At 38.6% G+C, this 15,167-nt stretch overlaps 1 protein-coding gene across 1 annotated transcript in view; it reads left to right on the top strand.

Annotated features, from left to right (window-relative positions):
• Positions 1 to 15,167, top strand: part of CPNE8 (copine 8) — a 406,483-nt gene that overhangs the window by 352,267 nt on the left and 39,049 nt on the right. Inside the window, exons 14-15 of the mRNA XM_075345128.1 lie at positions 9,647 to 9,693; positions 11,580 to 11,761. Coding sequence (XP_075201243.1) covers positions 9,647 to 9,693; positions 11,580 to 11,761 — 229 coding nt within the window. The remainder of the gene's footprint in view (positions 1 to 9,646; positions 9,694 to 11,579; positions 11,762 to 15,167) is intronic.

Genomic DNA, 15,167 nt, shown 5'->3' with positions numbered 1-15,167 from the left:
TTGCCGCAGAGAGGTCGCCCTGAATCAAAAAATCGTTTTCTTGTTTTTAGCGATGTTGTTCCTCGTTCCTGCGGCACCCCACATCGCTGTGTTTGACACCGCAGGAGCGACGAACATCTCCTTATCTGCCTCCACCGGCAATGCGGAAGGAAGAAGGTGGGCGGGATGTTACATCCCGTTCATCTCCGCCCCTTCGCTTCTATTGGACGTCTGCCGTGTGACGTCGCTGTGACGCCGCACAAACCGCCACCTTAGAAAGGAGGCCGTTCGCCGGCCAGAGCGACGTCGCAGGGTAGGTATGTGCATGTGACGCTGCCATAGCGATAATGTTCGCTACGGCAGCAATCACACAATATCGCACGTACGACAGGGGTGGGTGCTATTGCGCTCGACATCGCAGCGTGTAAACCCCGCTTTCAACCTGTTAAGGTTGATGTATTTATTAAATCCATGTCAGAAGGCAGGATAATCATGCTATTATAATAGGAGCATTTTAGCTTAACTTGTACTTTTAAAAGGCTCGTTTTAAAATAATATAGTGAAACCTTTGAAATTCTGACATGGATTTCTTTATGACGTGATGAGACTAATGTTATTAGCACATTTGTCTCATCACATTGAAAAGATCTAGTTAACAGTGAATGCAGTTGGCTTTGTTAAATCTGGTGTCAGAACCTCTTTCTTGACAAACTGCAATAGACACATGAAATGTGCCATCTGTTGTCTGGCTCATGGTTTATCAATGATTGTCCCAAACCAAAACAACCACTAATTTGCTTTTTAGAAAAGAATAACCCAGCTTGTTTTATATGTAATGAAAAGGCTTAATTTCTTTACATATCATAGCTAATAATCTTGAAAATCTAATAAATGCTAAAGACCATTTGGAACCACAACCTAAATATTACAAACAATGTTCTATTGATATATAACATTTTTGGGTGTTGTGTTAAAAACAATTGCTCTTAATTTAGGCTGGACTCAAACTTGGCGATGATGCAGCTTTTAACCACATTTTTCTGGAAATAGAAAAACTGCCTCATTCAATGACGCAAGTATCAAAATGTCTTTGAAAAATGGTTAGGTTAACGTAGAATAGAAGACAGTGCTTACTTGGCGTAGGGCTCGCGTGACGTCACTACATCATGTGAGCCCTTGGAGAGCGAGTGTCAACACCACTGTAATGGTGCTGGCTATTTTAACAGGGGCAAACATGGTGAGAGAGGGAGTTTTCCGAGGATGAGAAGGGGTTGTCCGAGTAGTGGACATACCCTTTGAAATCCAATATCACTTAATATGACCCTTTTCTGCTACAAGCAGTATGCAGTGCTGCAATCATTTGAAGATGAAAACATTACAATGCTGACCCTTACCACGCTTTACAAAAGTTAAAACTCTGGTGAATCTTCCCAGAAATGGTCAGCCTTCCATATCAAAAACTAATCTAATGATGTGTCAAAATTACCAAAACAACATCTTAACAACTGTACTTGTCATCTCAGATAATACATTTTCATTATACTGTAAAAGTTTCTAAAATATATGCATGGGAAAGTTACTAGGCAAGAATTATTGCTAAGAACACAACTATGGACTGATAAGTTGAATTTTAAAATTTTGGGATCCAAGGGAAAAAGTTTCTTTTTGTGGACCATGACTAGTTGACGTGTGGAGACATTTAGACCATGCAATGCCTCCATGTTAAATTATTTATGTAAATAGGATGTTCACAAAGGGACAGTTAGGGAACTCTAGTGTCACCTATTGGAAGTAACAATCCTAGAAGTCTGTATTGATCCGTTAAAGAACCTTGCAACAGATATAAAGCCAAACCAGTGCTTTCAATTTCAGATACGTGTTTGAGGGGTTTTTTCCCTCATCAGTGCAAAGCTAGAACACTTCTTGGCTGGGTGTGAGGCTTTTGACAGGGGGTTTAATTTCACGGGAAGTAATGCATGGCTTAGAAGTCTCCTTGTGCCAGCTAGGTGCTATCTACAAGGAGAAGTTATATCCCTTAAATGACCATGCGAAAGGCCTCTCACTTAGTGGAAAGTTCGACTCGGCGGGTTCAGGCGGACTTTAAAGTTCGGTTTGGGACTCAGATTTGACCTGAACCCCAATGGAAGTCACTAATTGGGCAGTTCTCGTCTCCACCCACATGCAGCCAGCCATAAACAGAGTACCACCGGGGAACAGTGGGCAGGGTTTTTCCATTTTTTTATGTTTGGTGCAGACTACATCCAATCACGTTGTTGTTACTCCCTGTGTGAGCCAACAAACTCAAAACAAAGTCAAACAATTCAAACAATGCAAGCAGCTCGCACTAGGCTGAGCATTGAGTGTACCCAACTACAATAATGCTTGTGCAAGGGGTTTGCATACATAAAGCACCCGAACTCCGAACCTGAACTCTGTTTTTTTTTTTGTTTTTTTTTTTGTAAAGTTTGTGTTTGGTACAAACACTAAACATCAGGTTCATTCATCTCTAGAGATGAGCGAACCTGAACTTTAAACTTCCGTGTTTGTACCTAACACAGACTTTATAAAAAAAATTATTGTTTGACTTCAGAGTTTGGGTGCTTTACATATGCAGAACACATCGCTGTACTCGGGTACACACGGTGCTCTGCCCAGTATGAGCGGCTTGCAGTGTTTGAATGATTCACACTGGGGGTAAAAGCTTCATTATCGGATGTAGTATGTGCAGGACAAGAAAAATGTTTATTGCTGGCTGTATGTGGCCAGACAGCCTAATTACCAAATCAGTGACTTCCAATGAGGTTAAGGTCAAGTTTGGTTCCAGAACAGAACTTTATTAAAAATTCGGCTCCTCTCAATTCTACTAACTATGTAAACTGTAATAATGTCTAGGACAAAAATGACTCAAAAAAAGATGAGGACACATACAGTGGTGCTTGAAAGTTTGTGAACCCTTCAGAATTTTCCATATTTCTTTATTAGTTAGACTTATAATTACATCAGATGTTCACAAAAGTCCTAAATGAAAATAAAGAGAAACAAATGAGAGAGCCAAATTTGAGACCTTGTAATTTTTTGTATAATGAAAATGGTCTAACATCATGTGTGTGTATGGCAAAATTATGTGAAGCCTGAGGATTTGAATGTGTAATTAGTCTGTTGTATGCAATTAATGGGATGACCATCGGGCAATCTGTTTTATTGAAAGATTAAGTATCTATCAAAGTATGATCTTCACAACACATTTTTGATAGCATTTCATGGCATGTGCAAAGCAGATTTCTGAGGATCTCAAAAGAGTTGTTAATATTCAACAAGCTGGAAAAGATTACAAAACCATCTCTAAATAGTTTGGACTTTACCAATTCACAGACAGACAAAATGTGCACAAAGGAGGAAATTCAAGATAATTATTACTTTCCCAGGAATGGTCGACTAACAAAAATTACTCCAGGAGCAAGGCAATTAATAGTCCACTAAGGAACCCAAGGTAGCATCTAAGTAACTAAAGGCCTACCTTACATTAGTTAATGTTATAGTTCAGGAATCCAACATCAAAAGATCAATAAACAACAACAGTATAATACATGGCAGAATTGCATGGAGAAAACCACTGCTCTCCAAAAAGAATATTGCTGTATGTCTCCTGTTTGCTAAAGATCAGTCACGTGGACAAGCCAGAAGACAATTGGAATAATGTTTTGTGGATGGATGAGACCAAAATAGTGCATCTTGTTTAAATGAGATGAATTATGTTTGAAGAAACAAAAGACCTGCATTTACATCAAGACCATATTGTAAGACTTGTGTGAAACACTGAAATAGTTTTAGATCAAATTTATGTAGAAAACACTATAAATATCACACTACCATTTTATGAAGGGCATCTAAGCAAGATTACCCCACTAAGTGAAGTTCTGGACAACCAAAAAATGGTTGGACAAAAGTAGCTACTTTATAATTTGCAAGAAAAGATTAAAAATGCTTATATATGAATACTGGCTGCTTTTAACAGCTGCTAAAACTCCTTTGCAGTGGTTAACAGAAATAATTTATAATGATCTTACCATTTCCAAACAGGTTTGTAATGTGACAGGAGTGGCAAGTGCTAATAAATAAACCTGTATCATACTACCATCCTTAAATAAGCCTAATAAGGTACCATGAATCCTCACCCTATGTGCACTTTAGCCTCTGACGGAATCCGGGGAAAAAAAACTATGGAGCATTCTAAAAAAAATCCGGATTTTTTTATGCAAATATCATTATAAAAGTTCTAAAATTAGGGCAGCATGCTTTTTGTTTCCATCCTTAGTGAAATAAAGATGATTGATGCTATTGTGTTTAGATTACTTGTTAAGGTGTGTATATGTCTCTTTCAGGCAGGTACACTCCGAAAACTTATATGAAAAAGCGCTCACAAATCACTCAAGAAATGAACATACATATCTCTGTGTAACGTCTTTTGACCACTTCAGGTTTCAAAACAAGTACCTAACCATTCTTAAGAATTTTTAGCTCTGAACATACTCTATACTTTGCAAAACAAGTCAATGGAAAATTCAAAAGATGTTGTAGTGTTTTTTTCAGCATTTTGCTAGCATTTTTGATTGAAAATACTGGAAAATTTCTTTACAAAAGGCGATGTGCATATCAAGTCTTTTTACTGAATTTTGTATTACATTTTTCTAGGAGTATTGAGATTTGGAGAGTATCTGTTCAGTTTCTGCTTCTAAAACTCAAAAAACTCAATGAGCACATAGACCACTAACATCTACAAAATCAAAAAACTCTTCAAGAGAATAATCTTTCAAAACTCTTCAGAAAAGCTTCAGGAAAAAAAAAAACTCCTTCAAAACCTCTCTAAAAGAGGAGTTTCCTAAAACAGATTCTTCTTGAAAACTCCTGGATGTTGATGCATTAACCATGGTGTACAGAATACAGGGACAGGCGAAAGGGTTACAATGTTTTGAACTTTTGACTTTCAGGATCCATATCTCCCCATCCACTATATCTTTGTGCGTGAGACTACCTACTGTACATTCTATAGACAATCATCTTGTCAATGTCATACATAAATTTGACTTTCAACTATTTAGCATATGATTGATTATGCAGATTTTTATCATCTTACTGCATTGTTACTGTTTTGTTCCTGGTATTTTTTTTTTAAAAAAATGTCTTCTTGTATACTAAAAATTACATCCTGTTTTCACATTCCCTAATAGCTCAGTGTTTTATTAGGTTGAATCCCAAGTGAAACGTCACTGGTTTGAATCGAGGAACAGCCATAAAGAACATTTCCTAACAAAAGAGAAACCGCATCATCCAGCTCGTCGATAGCAGTTTCTCGGCCAAGAAAATTGCCAAACTGCATCATGATTTCCATGACAGTTGGAAGATTACAAAATGAAGTCTGTCCATCGATTCAAAAGTCAAGAAGTGCACATCCAAACAAAATAAGTCAACAAGATGGTTCATCACAAGGTCTATCAGTTCTGGTGCGACAAACATTGTAGTAGAGATAGCTCATATGCTTTTTAATAGTGAGCCCACAGTCTGGAATGGTGGCCTGAAACAGGTGAAGAAGCCTCTACTTCAATATCATTATAAGAAGCGTCAGCTCGAGTTTGCAAATAAGTACAAAAAGTGTACAGTAGAAAATTGGATACAGCTGATTTGAAGAGATGAGACAAAAGTCAATACACTAGGGTCTGATGGGTGCAAATGGGTCTAGAAAAAAAAGGAGAAAGCTAAGAAATTGAAGGAACTGTTAAATTCAGTGCAGGATGACTGATGATATGGGGTTGTTTCACAGCCAAAGGCGTTGGATACTTGACCAGGATCGATGGTGTTCTCAGTGCTGAGCTATAAGTGAGTATCCTACTAGATGAGTTACTTTGTACACATTCCCTGTAGACTGTGAGCCCTCTCGGGCAGGGTCCTCTCTCCTCCTATACCAGTCTGTTTTGTACTGTTAATGATTTTTGTACGTATACCCTCTTTCACATGTAAAGCGCCATGGAATAAATGGCGCTATAATAATAAATAATAATACACTCGAGCAGGGCATCGACCCGAAGCATAAGTCGAGATTTGTGAAGAAATGGTTCAGTGACAATGAAGTAGAGGTGCTGCATTGGACCCTATAGTCCTCATACCTCAACCCAATCGAACATTTGTGGGTAGAGTTGAAGAGAATGTTGTATATATACCCAAGTGAGTCAACCAGTATGCACCAATATTGGGACCATGTAGAAGAAACTTGGGATTAGATATTGTATGTTACATGCTTGAATCTGACCAAGAACATGCCCAGAAGGATTCGGGCAATATTGAAAGCCAAAAGTCAATTTACAAACTACTAAGAAAATAATAAAAATTTAGATTTCAAGGAGCAAAACAGTAACACTGCAGGGACATGACAAGAATCTGCATAATTAATTATATATTAAATTGTCACTCTCTCATTAGCACATCTACTACTTACCTTGGTGACGCATCCCGGCTCCCGCGCGTGTGCCTTGGTGCAGTAATTGCTGGGGTAACGTCATTGGAGTGGCGGGCGTATGTGCCGCTAGTCTCCATCAGTCATGAATTAACTGAGGCCGGTGTATTTCCGGCCGTGGGGCTATTTATGGGTTGCACACAAATAGTGTGCACTACTGTTTAGTCTCCCCTGATGAAGTGACGGCAAACTTTCTTAGCTAACGAAATGTGCATTGGGGCGCATTTCTCTCAGATCCTGTGAGCACCTTACTTAATGTATTATTCTCTTAATTACAGGTGTTGTCTGTCTCATTCAGGAGTTTATTGCTTGGCTGGATTTGCATTCTGGGCACCTTTTACAATTTTCAAGCCGAATTATATATGTATTATAATTATGCACATGCTTACTCCTGTACTGGAATGCAGTCCATTTGAATAGGCATCCCAATTCAAGGATCTATGTTAGTCTACTGCCATATCCTTCCTCTTTTTGTATATATTGTCTTATTTTTAATGTATGTACTTTTGCACTTTGATTATTTACCCAATAAATTGTATCATTATTCAGCCTTGTGCTCATGGTCCTCCAGTTTTTATAATGTTTATTTTAAGTTTCTGGTAACCAGTTATGGTCTATTGACCTGTACTGGTTTTTACGGTGGTTTGCTTCAATAGAATTTAAGTACTGCATATGCTAAATAGTTACAAGTCATATTTATGTATGAGATAGCCAAGATGATTGTCTATCACATGAAGGTAGTCTCATGTTTAAAGCTATAGTGAATGATGAGATATGGATTCTGCAAGTAAAAAGTTCAAAATATTGTTACCCTTTTGCTTGTCAGTGTATATAGTTAATTAAGCTTCTTAAAACACAGATCTAATTTTTGTCTGCAATATCTCTGTTAAGGGGGCTTTACACGCAAAGACATCGCTAACGAGATGTCGTTAGGGTCACGGAAATCGTGACGCACATACGAGCGACCGCTAACGATCAAAAATACTCACCTAATCGTTGATCGTTGACACGTCTTTCAAATCCCAATTATCGTTGATGGTGCTGGACGCAGGTTGTTCGTCGTTCCTAAGGCAGCACACATCGCTACATGTGACACCCCAGGAACGACGAACAACACCGTGCCTGCATCCTCCGGCAACGAGGTCGGCGTGACTTTCATGCGGCTGCTCTTCGCCCCTCCGCTTCTATTAGACACCTGCCGTGTGACGTTGCTGTGACGGCGCACAAACCTCCCCTTTAAAAAAGAGGTTGTTCACTGCCCACAGCGACGTCGCTAGGAAGGCAAGTACGTGTTACGCGTCCTAGCAATATTGTGCGCCACAGGCAGCGATTTGCCCTTGACACACAAACGACGGGGCGGGTGCTTTCCGATGTCGCTGCGTGTAAAGCAGCCTTTAGCAGGGAGAATTGACCAATGTTAAACAGGGGAAGCCCAGAAATCATGATCCAAGTGTGAAAATTCATTGATTTTTCACATCCTAATTAAAAAAGGCAATGTCATTAGGGCATAAAAAAACAGTAAGCTGACAGGATGTGGTTAACCCCTTAGCGACCCATGACATACTGGGTATGTCATGGATCGTGTGAGGTTAATCCCTGCCCCATGCTGTGGGCAGTCCGTGGCGATCCGCACACATATCTGCTGATTTCAACAGTTGACATGTGTGCCTGCTAGTCACCAGTGGAATCGCGTTCCACCTGCGACTATTAACCCCTTACATCTCGCTGCCAAAATCTGGCAGCAAAATGTATATGCACGCCGCCATTATGATAACTTACCCCGCCCCCATCAGAAGGCATGTTACGTGATCACGTGACTTCCGGTGGTTGCCATGGTAGCACAGGGTCATGTGATGACGCCTGTAGCTAACATGAGTCACCTTCTCTCAATGCCGAAATAATGCCGGCATTGAAAGTTAAGCAGCATATCTGCAGATCTTAGCTGTGTAGCTGTGATCTGGAGATATGGAAGAGCGATCAGACTGCTGATCCATATAGACCCCTAGGGGAACTAGTAAAATAAAAAAAAAGGTAAAAAAAAACTAAGTTCAAATCACCCCGCTTTCACCCCATTGAAAATTAAAGGGTTAAAAAATAAAAAATATACACATATTTGGTATCGCCACTTTCAGAAATGCCCTATCAAAATATAAAATCAATTAATCTGATTAGTAAACGGCGTATCGGCAAAAAAAAATCCAAACGCAAAAATTACGGTTTTCTGTCGCTGCAAATTTTGCGTAAAATGCAATAATAGACGATCAAAATGTAGCATCTGCACAAAAATGGTACCATTAAAAACATCAGCTCGAGACACAAAAAATAAGCCATCACTGAGCCATAGATACCGAAAAATTAGAACGCTACGGGTTTCGGAAAATGGCGCAAAACGTGCAACACTTTTTTTGGACAAGCTTTTGAATTTTTTTTAGCCCCTTACATACAAGTAAACCTATTCAAGTTTGGGGTCTCCAAACTTGCACCGAAGCATCACAGCAACACATCAGTTTTACCATATAGTGAACATAGTGAATAAAATATCCCAAAAACTATTATGTGATTACACTTTGCAGTTTTTCCACACTTGAAATTTTTTTGCTGTTTTCCAGTACACTATATGGTAAAACTCATGGTTTCATTTAAAACTACAACTCGCCCTGCAAAAAAGCCCTCATATGGCAAGATTGATGGAAAAATAAAAAAGTTACGGCTCTCGGAAGAAAGAGAGGAAAAAAGAAAAACGCAAAACACCTGGGGGCTGAAGGGGTTAAAGAACAGAGATTGGAAATCCATGTGGATATTAAAAAAAAAAAAAAAAAAGTTTATTATCCTCTGAAATCTACTTCAAAGATTTCTCCATATCACTGGTTTACTGATTTTGCAGCCAGTTAGTGGTTGTCATGTTGTTGTTAATGGTCCATTGAAGACCATCTCAATGGTAACACTGTAGCAGGAAGCGGATTCCCGGGATGAATATATCTTACTTCTTATTTTAAAACTTTTTTAATCTTCTAAATTTTAATTATTTTACCTTACCTAATATATATGTGTTTAGTTTAATTTATAGATTTGGATACTTTTATCAAACAGTTTACAGTTCTGTTCATAACCACAGTTCTGTTAAAGAAAAAGTAATCAGTATGTTACTTTTTATTATAGAACACAAATCAATTTCACTGTTGCCATAGACTTCACAGCATCAAATGGTAAGTCTGCAAATGTATTATTTTTTTTATAATGTCAATAATAATACAGTACAAAAAAATATATTATGCATTGTCAACACAAATGTATTATTGCTTTATAGTGTTAGGGGCCCTTTGCACACTACGACATTGCAAGCCGATGCTGCGATGCCGAGCGCGATAGTACCCGCCCACGGTCGCAGCTGCGATATCATGGTGATAGCTGCCGTAGCGAACATTATCGCTATGGCAGCTTCACATGCACTCACCTGCCCTGCAACGTTGCTCTGGCCGGCGACCCGCCTCCTTCCTAAGGGGGCGGGTTGTGTGGCGTCACAGCGACGTCACACGGCAGGCGGCCAATAGAAGCAGAGAGGCGGAGATGAGCGGGACGTAAACATCCCGCCCACCTCCTTCCTTCCGCATTGCAGACGGGACGCAGGTAGGAGATGTTCCTCGCTCCTGTGACTTCATACACAGCGATGTGTGCTGCCGCAGGAATGAGGAACAACTTCGTACCATCGCAGCAGCCAAAATAATGAAAATGACAGACACTACAGCGATCATACAATACCGACGCTTTTGCGCTCGGTAATCGTAGTTAAAATGATTTACACACTACGATGTCGAGAGCGACGCCGGAAGTGCGTCACTTTCGATTTGACCCCACCGATATCGCAGGTGCAAAGGGCCCCTTAGGTTCGTAAGCTAGACTATTAAATGAAATTAAATACAAAACCAAACTTTTTTTTACCTTTTTCTTTAAAAATGCAATTGTTTAATACCAAATAATAAATTTCAGTTGCCTTCAGACACTTCATATTACTGCATATGTTTAACCCCTTCACAGCCTTGTACGTACTGGTACGCCAAAGATCATGTCCTTGCTTTTGATGCAGATTCACTCCCTGAATCTGCATCTTTCACTACACAAATCATCTGATCAGCCGACATGTGCCACAAACAATTGCGGGTGGATGGGGATCCGCCCGCTGCTGTTAATCAGTTAAATCCCACTGTCAATCTATAACAACAGGATTTAACATGCACCAGCGGGGAGTGCGTTATTCCCTTCTCCCATCGGCAGCCTCGGGACATGATCGCAGCGAACCAATTGATTGTAATGACAGCCAGGGGTCAACTGATGACTCATGTCTCTGTCATAACAAACTTCCTGTGAACACCGCCTGTGAGCCAGCATTCATAAGAGATCATCATTTCTGCTGTACAGAGCAACTGCTCTGTACAGCACAAGCCATCGGATGATCGCAGCTTCAAGTCCCCTATGGGGACCAGTAGATACAATTAAAAGTAAGAAAAATTTTAAAAAATTCTGAAATAAAAAAAACACAAGTTAAATTTTTTTTTGCAATTTCACCATGCTTGGAATTTTTTTCCCACTTTCTAGTGCACTACATGATAAAATTAATAATGTTAAGTACAACTCATCCTGCAGAAAACAAACCCTCATATGACTATGTTGATGGAAAAATGAAAAAAGTTATGGCTCTTGGAAGAAGGGGAAGAAAAAACAAAAAACTGAAAATTGCTGGGTGTTGAAGGGGTTAGAATTAGTAGTTGAAACAATACCAACATTGCTAGTTGATGTGAACATTGTCAATCAAAAATATCAAGCTTTAACTTTTACACTGTAAATTGTTAACTTGTTGACAATATTTAAAACTATTTGAACATCTATAAAATATGTATAAAATAAAATGATCACACCAATAAGGATTTTTTCACTTTAATGTGAAGCATTAATATATTAGCTTATAAGGATTAGATAAAATACACTATATACAGTAAACTTCTGTACATGTAAGTACATTTGTAAAATTCAAAGCTCCATGAATTCTGTTGTTTGTTAGTAACTTACTGCAATAAGTAAACTTTTTCTGGAACAGGAAACCCTGCACAACCCACCTCGCTGCACTATATGAATCCTTATCAGCTGAATGCATACGGCATGGCACTAAAAGCAGTTGGAGAAATTATTCAGGATTATGACAGTGATAAAATGTTTCCCGCATTAGGCTTTGGAGCAAAGTTGCCACCTGATGGAAGAGTATGTCATGAATTTGCCTTGGTAAGTTTTTTCTTTTCTTCTGCTTTTTTCTTTTTCCATGTCATAATAGAACAATCAAAATCCAGGCCACCTAAATTTGATAAGCATTTTATAAAATCAATAAATCTACAACCCGAACTTTTATTATAAAATGTTTAAGATATGGAAAATCTACCTTCCTAATGTTTTGGTTATTATAGCAGATGTGCACTTGATATGAGAGATTAACATGTTTATCCCAATCTGTCCTCCCATTATTTGTGCATATCAGTATGCCTACTATTTTCGTCTCCCAAAAGAAAACCTCTTGTTTTATGTGAATCAGGTTATACAATGGCAGATAAATTGTAACTCAGTGAAAAATTCAACACATTCAAGGTAATATATGACATTGTAACGATCTTGGATGCATTTCAGTGCCAAAAGTCAATGAATATCTTGTGCATCTCAAAGTCAATTGCTGGTTGTGCATCTTTCAGAGAAAACTAATGTATTTCTGGCCTTCAAAAATTTACACTACTGAACAATTGTGTGTGGCACATTCAAGTGGACATTGTTTTAACAGTTTATGTAATCAAAATTATTATATGGTCACCAGTGGGGCTGGTGCAATATTACAAGTGCATCTCAATAAATTAGAATATCATCAAAAAGTTAATTTATTTCAGTAATTCAATACAAAAAGGACATGCATATGTTATATAGAGTTATTACAAACAGAGTTTTTAATTCTATTAATGTTGATGATTATGGCTTACAGTCAATGAAAACCCAAAAGTCATTATCTAAGAAAATTAGAATAATTACAACAAAACACCTGCAAATGCTTCCTAAGCTTTTAAAATGGTCCTTTACTCTGTTTCAGTAGGCTACACAATCATTTGGAAGACTGCTGACTTGACAGTTGTCCAGAAGGCATTCATTGACCCATTCCAAAAGGAAGATAAGCCACAAAAGGTCATTGCTAAAGAAGCTGGCTGTTCACAGAGTGCTGTATCCAAGCATATTAATGGAGAATTGAGTAGAAGGAAACAGTGTAGTAGAAAAAGGTGCTCAAACAACCGGGATAACCGCAGACTTGATAGGATTGTTAAGAAAAGGCCATTTAAAAATTTGGGGGAGATTCACAAGGAGTGGACTGCTGCTGGAGTCAGTGCTTTAAGACCCACCACACACAGACGTATCCAGGACATGGGCTACAACTGTCGCATTCCTTGTGTCAAGCCACTCATGACCAATAGATGATGCCAGAAGCATCTTACCTGGGCCAAGGAGAAAAAGAACTGTACTGTTGCTCAGTGGTTCAAGGTGTTGTTTTCAGATGAAAGTAAATTTTGCGTTTCATTTGGAAATCAAGGTCCCAGAGTCTGGAGGAAGAGTGGAGAGGCCACAATCCTAGCTGCTTGAGGTCTAGTGTGACGTTTCCACAATCAGTGATGGTTTGGGGAGCCATGTCATCTGTTGGTTTAGGTCCACTGTGTTTTATCAAGACCAAGGTCAGCTCAGCCGTCTACCAGGAAATGTGAAAGCACTTCATGCTTCCCTCTGCTGACAAGCTTTTTGGAGATGGAAATTTCATTTTCCAGCAGGACTTGGCACCTCTCCACACTGCCAAAACTACCAATACCTGGTTTAATAACCACAGTATCACTGTGCTTGATTGACCAGCAAACTCTCTTGACCTAAAACCCATAGAGAATCTATGGGGTTTTGTCAAGGGGAAGATGAAAGACACCAGACCCAACAATACAGACAAGCTGAAGGCTGCTATCAAAGCAACCTTGACTACAATAACACCACAGCAGTGACACAGGCTGATGGTCTCCATTCCACGCCGCAGTAAGTAATGAGTGCATTTATTGTACAGACTTTTCAGTAGACGCCAACATTTCTGAGTTTAAAATCATTTTTTTCAGTTGGTCTTATATAATCTAATTTTCTGAGATAACGACTTTTGGGTTTTCATTGTCTGTAAGCCATAATCATCAACATGCACAGAAATAAACACTTGAAATAGATTACTCTATTTGTAATGATTCTATATAATATGTTTCCTTTTTTGTATTGAATTACTGAAATAAATTAACTTTTTGATGATATTCTAATTTATTGAGATGCACTTGTATGTTATTTTGTGTGAGCACAATGATATTGGATGTATGGGAAGAAAAGTACATTGTGAAAGCAAGGCATTTATACTTTTAACAATTTGCTGTGACATTTGTGATTTTATTATTGAGGCTCCTGAATGTTAGGTAGCCTTTAGTGTGACTCTCAAAAACTAGATTGTCACTTATGAGCCAAAACATAAATGGTGGTTAACTTGGCGCATGATTAAATCCTAACAACCAGTCAAGTCATTTAGTGTAAATTAGAATAGATGAGGTGAAAGTTTCTGACTGTCTGGAATAGAGGATATAGAATTAATTCTTACTACAAAGTCAAAGTTATAGCACCTACGAGCAATAGAATACAATATGAATAGAGTTTGTCTCCTTTCCTGGAGAGACAATTTGAATAATGCCCAGAGGGGTATTGCAGCTATAAGTCCCCTTACCACTGACAGCCAGACTGGTTTGTTAGTTCTCCATAAGGAGAATAGTCTTCCCCCTTGGTCCCCACATAGCTTCTCATACAGCCAGATCAGATACCCACACTTTGCACTGACGAGGAGCAATCACCCTGAAACACCGTGTTTGCAAATTGGGATTCTGATCTGGCATATATCCTAGGTCATATGCAAAGGCTTGTTAAAAGGCCAATTTTGACTTTTAGGATTGCTGCTTCCAATAGGTGGCGCTAGAGTTTGTCTCCTTTCCTGGAGAGACAATTTGAATATGAATTGATTAATTCATTTGTGACCGTATTTTGGTATAGAATATTCAGTTACAGCAAATTTTCATGACACTTGCCAGTTTTGAAAAGTGAACAGGGTTAATGACGTTATCCCACAAACAAAGTTAATTTTAAAATTCATTTTAATCAATAGATCTTGGAATAATAATAATTTCCTCAAATAAATGTGTTTGAAAAATGTTCCTGCGCTCAGATAACCTTATATATATATTCCTGCTATGTACTGTGTAATGGTTGTGTCTGACCATACAGGAACATGGTCTGATCATACCACATTTCCTGGGCAGGTGAGGAAGCAAAAGAGAGCGTACAGACATTACAGCATGGGATCACAACTGATTCTTTTTGTGAGGTAAAACATTTCCCTACCTGGCTTTAAAAAATATTTTACCTCAAAGAAAGAATAATTTGCGAAACCCATGTGTAATATCTGTCTACTTTTTTTTTACTTCCTCCCCTGCCCAGGAGATGTGGTATGATCTGACCATGTCCCTTTACGGTCAAAAACGGCCATTACACAGTACATAGCAGGGGCACTTATAACATTTGTTTTAAACACATCAAATTGTGA

This window comes from Anomaloglossus baeobatrachus, chromosome 4 (assembly GCF_048569485.1).
Source record: "Anomaloglossus baeobatrachus isolate aAnoBae1 chromosome 4, aAnoBae1.hap1, whole genome shotgun sequence".
Taxonomy (NCBI): Eukaryota; Metazoa; Chordata; class Amphibia; order Anura; family Aromobatidae; genus Anomaloglossus; species Anomaloglossus baeobatrachus.
The sequence above is the reverse complement of the archived record's forward strand: the minus strand, read 5'-3'. Positions and strand labels throughout refer to the sequence as shown.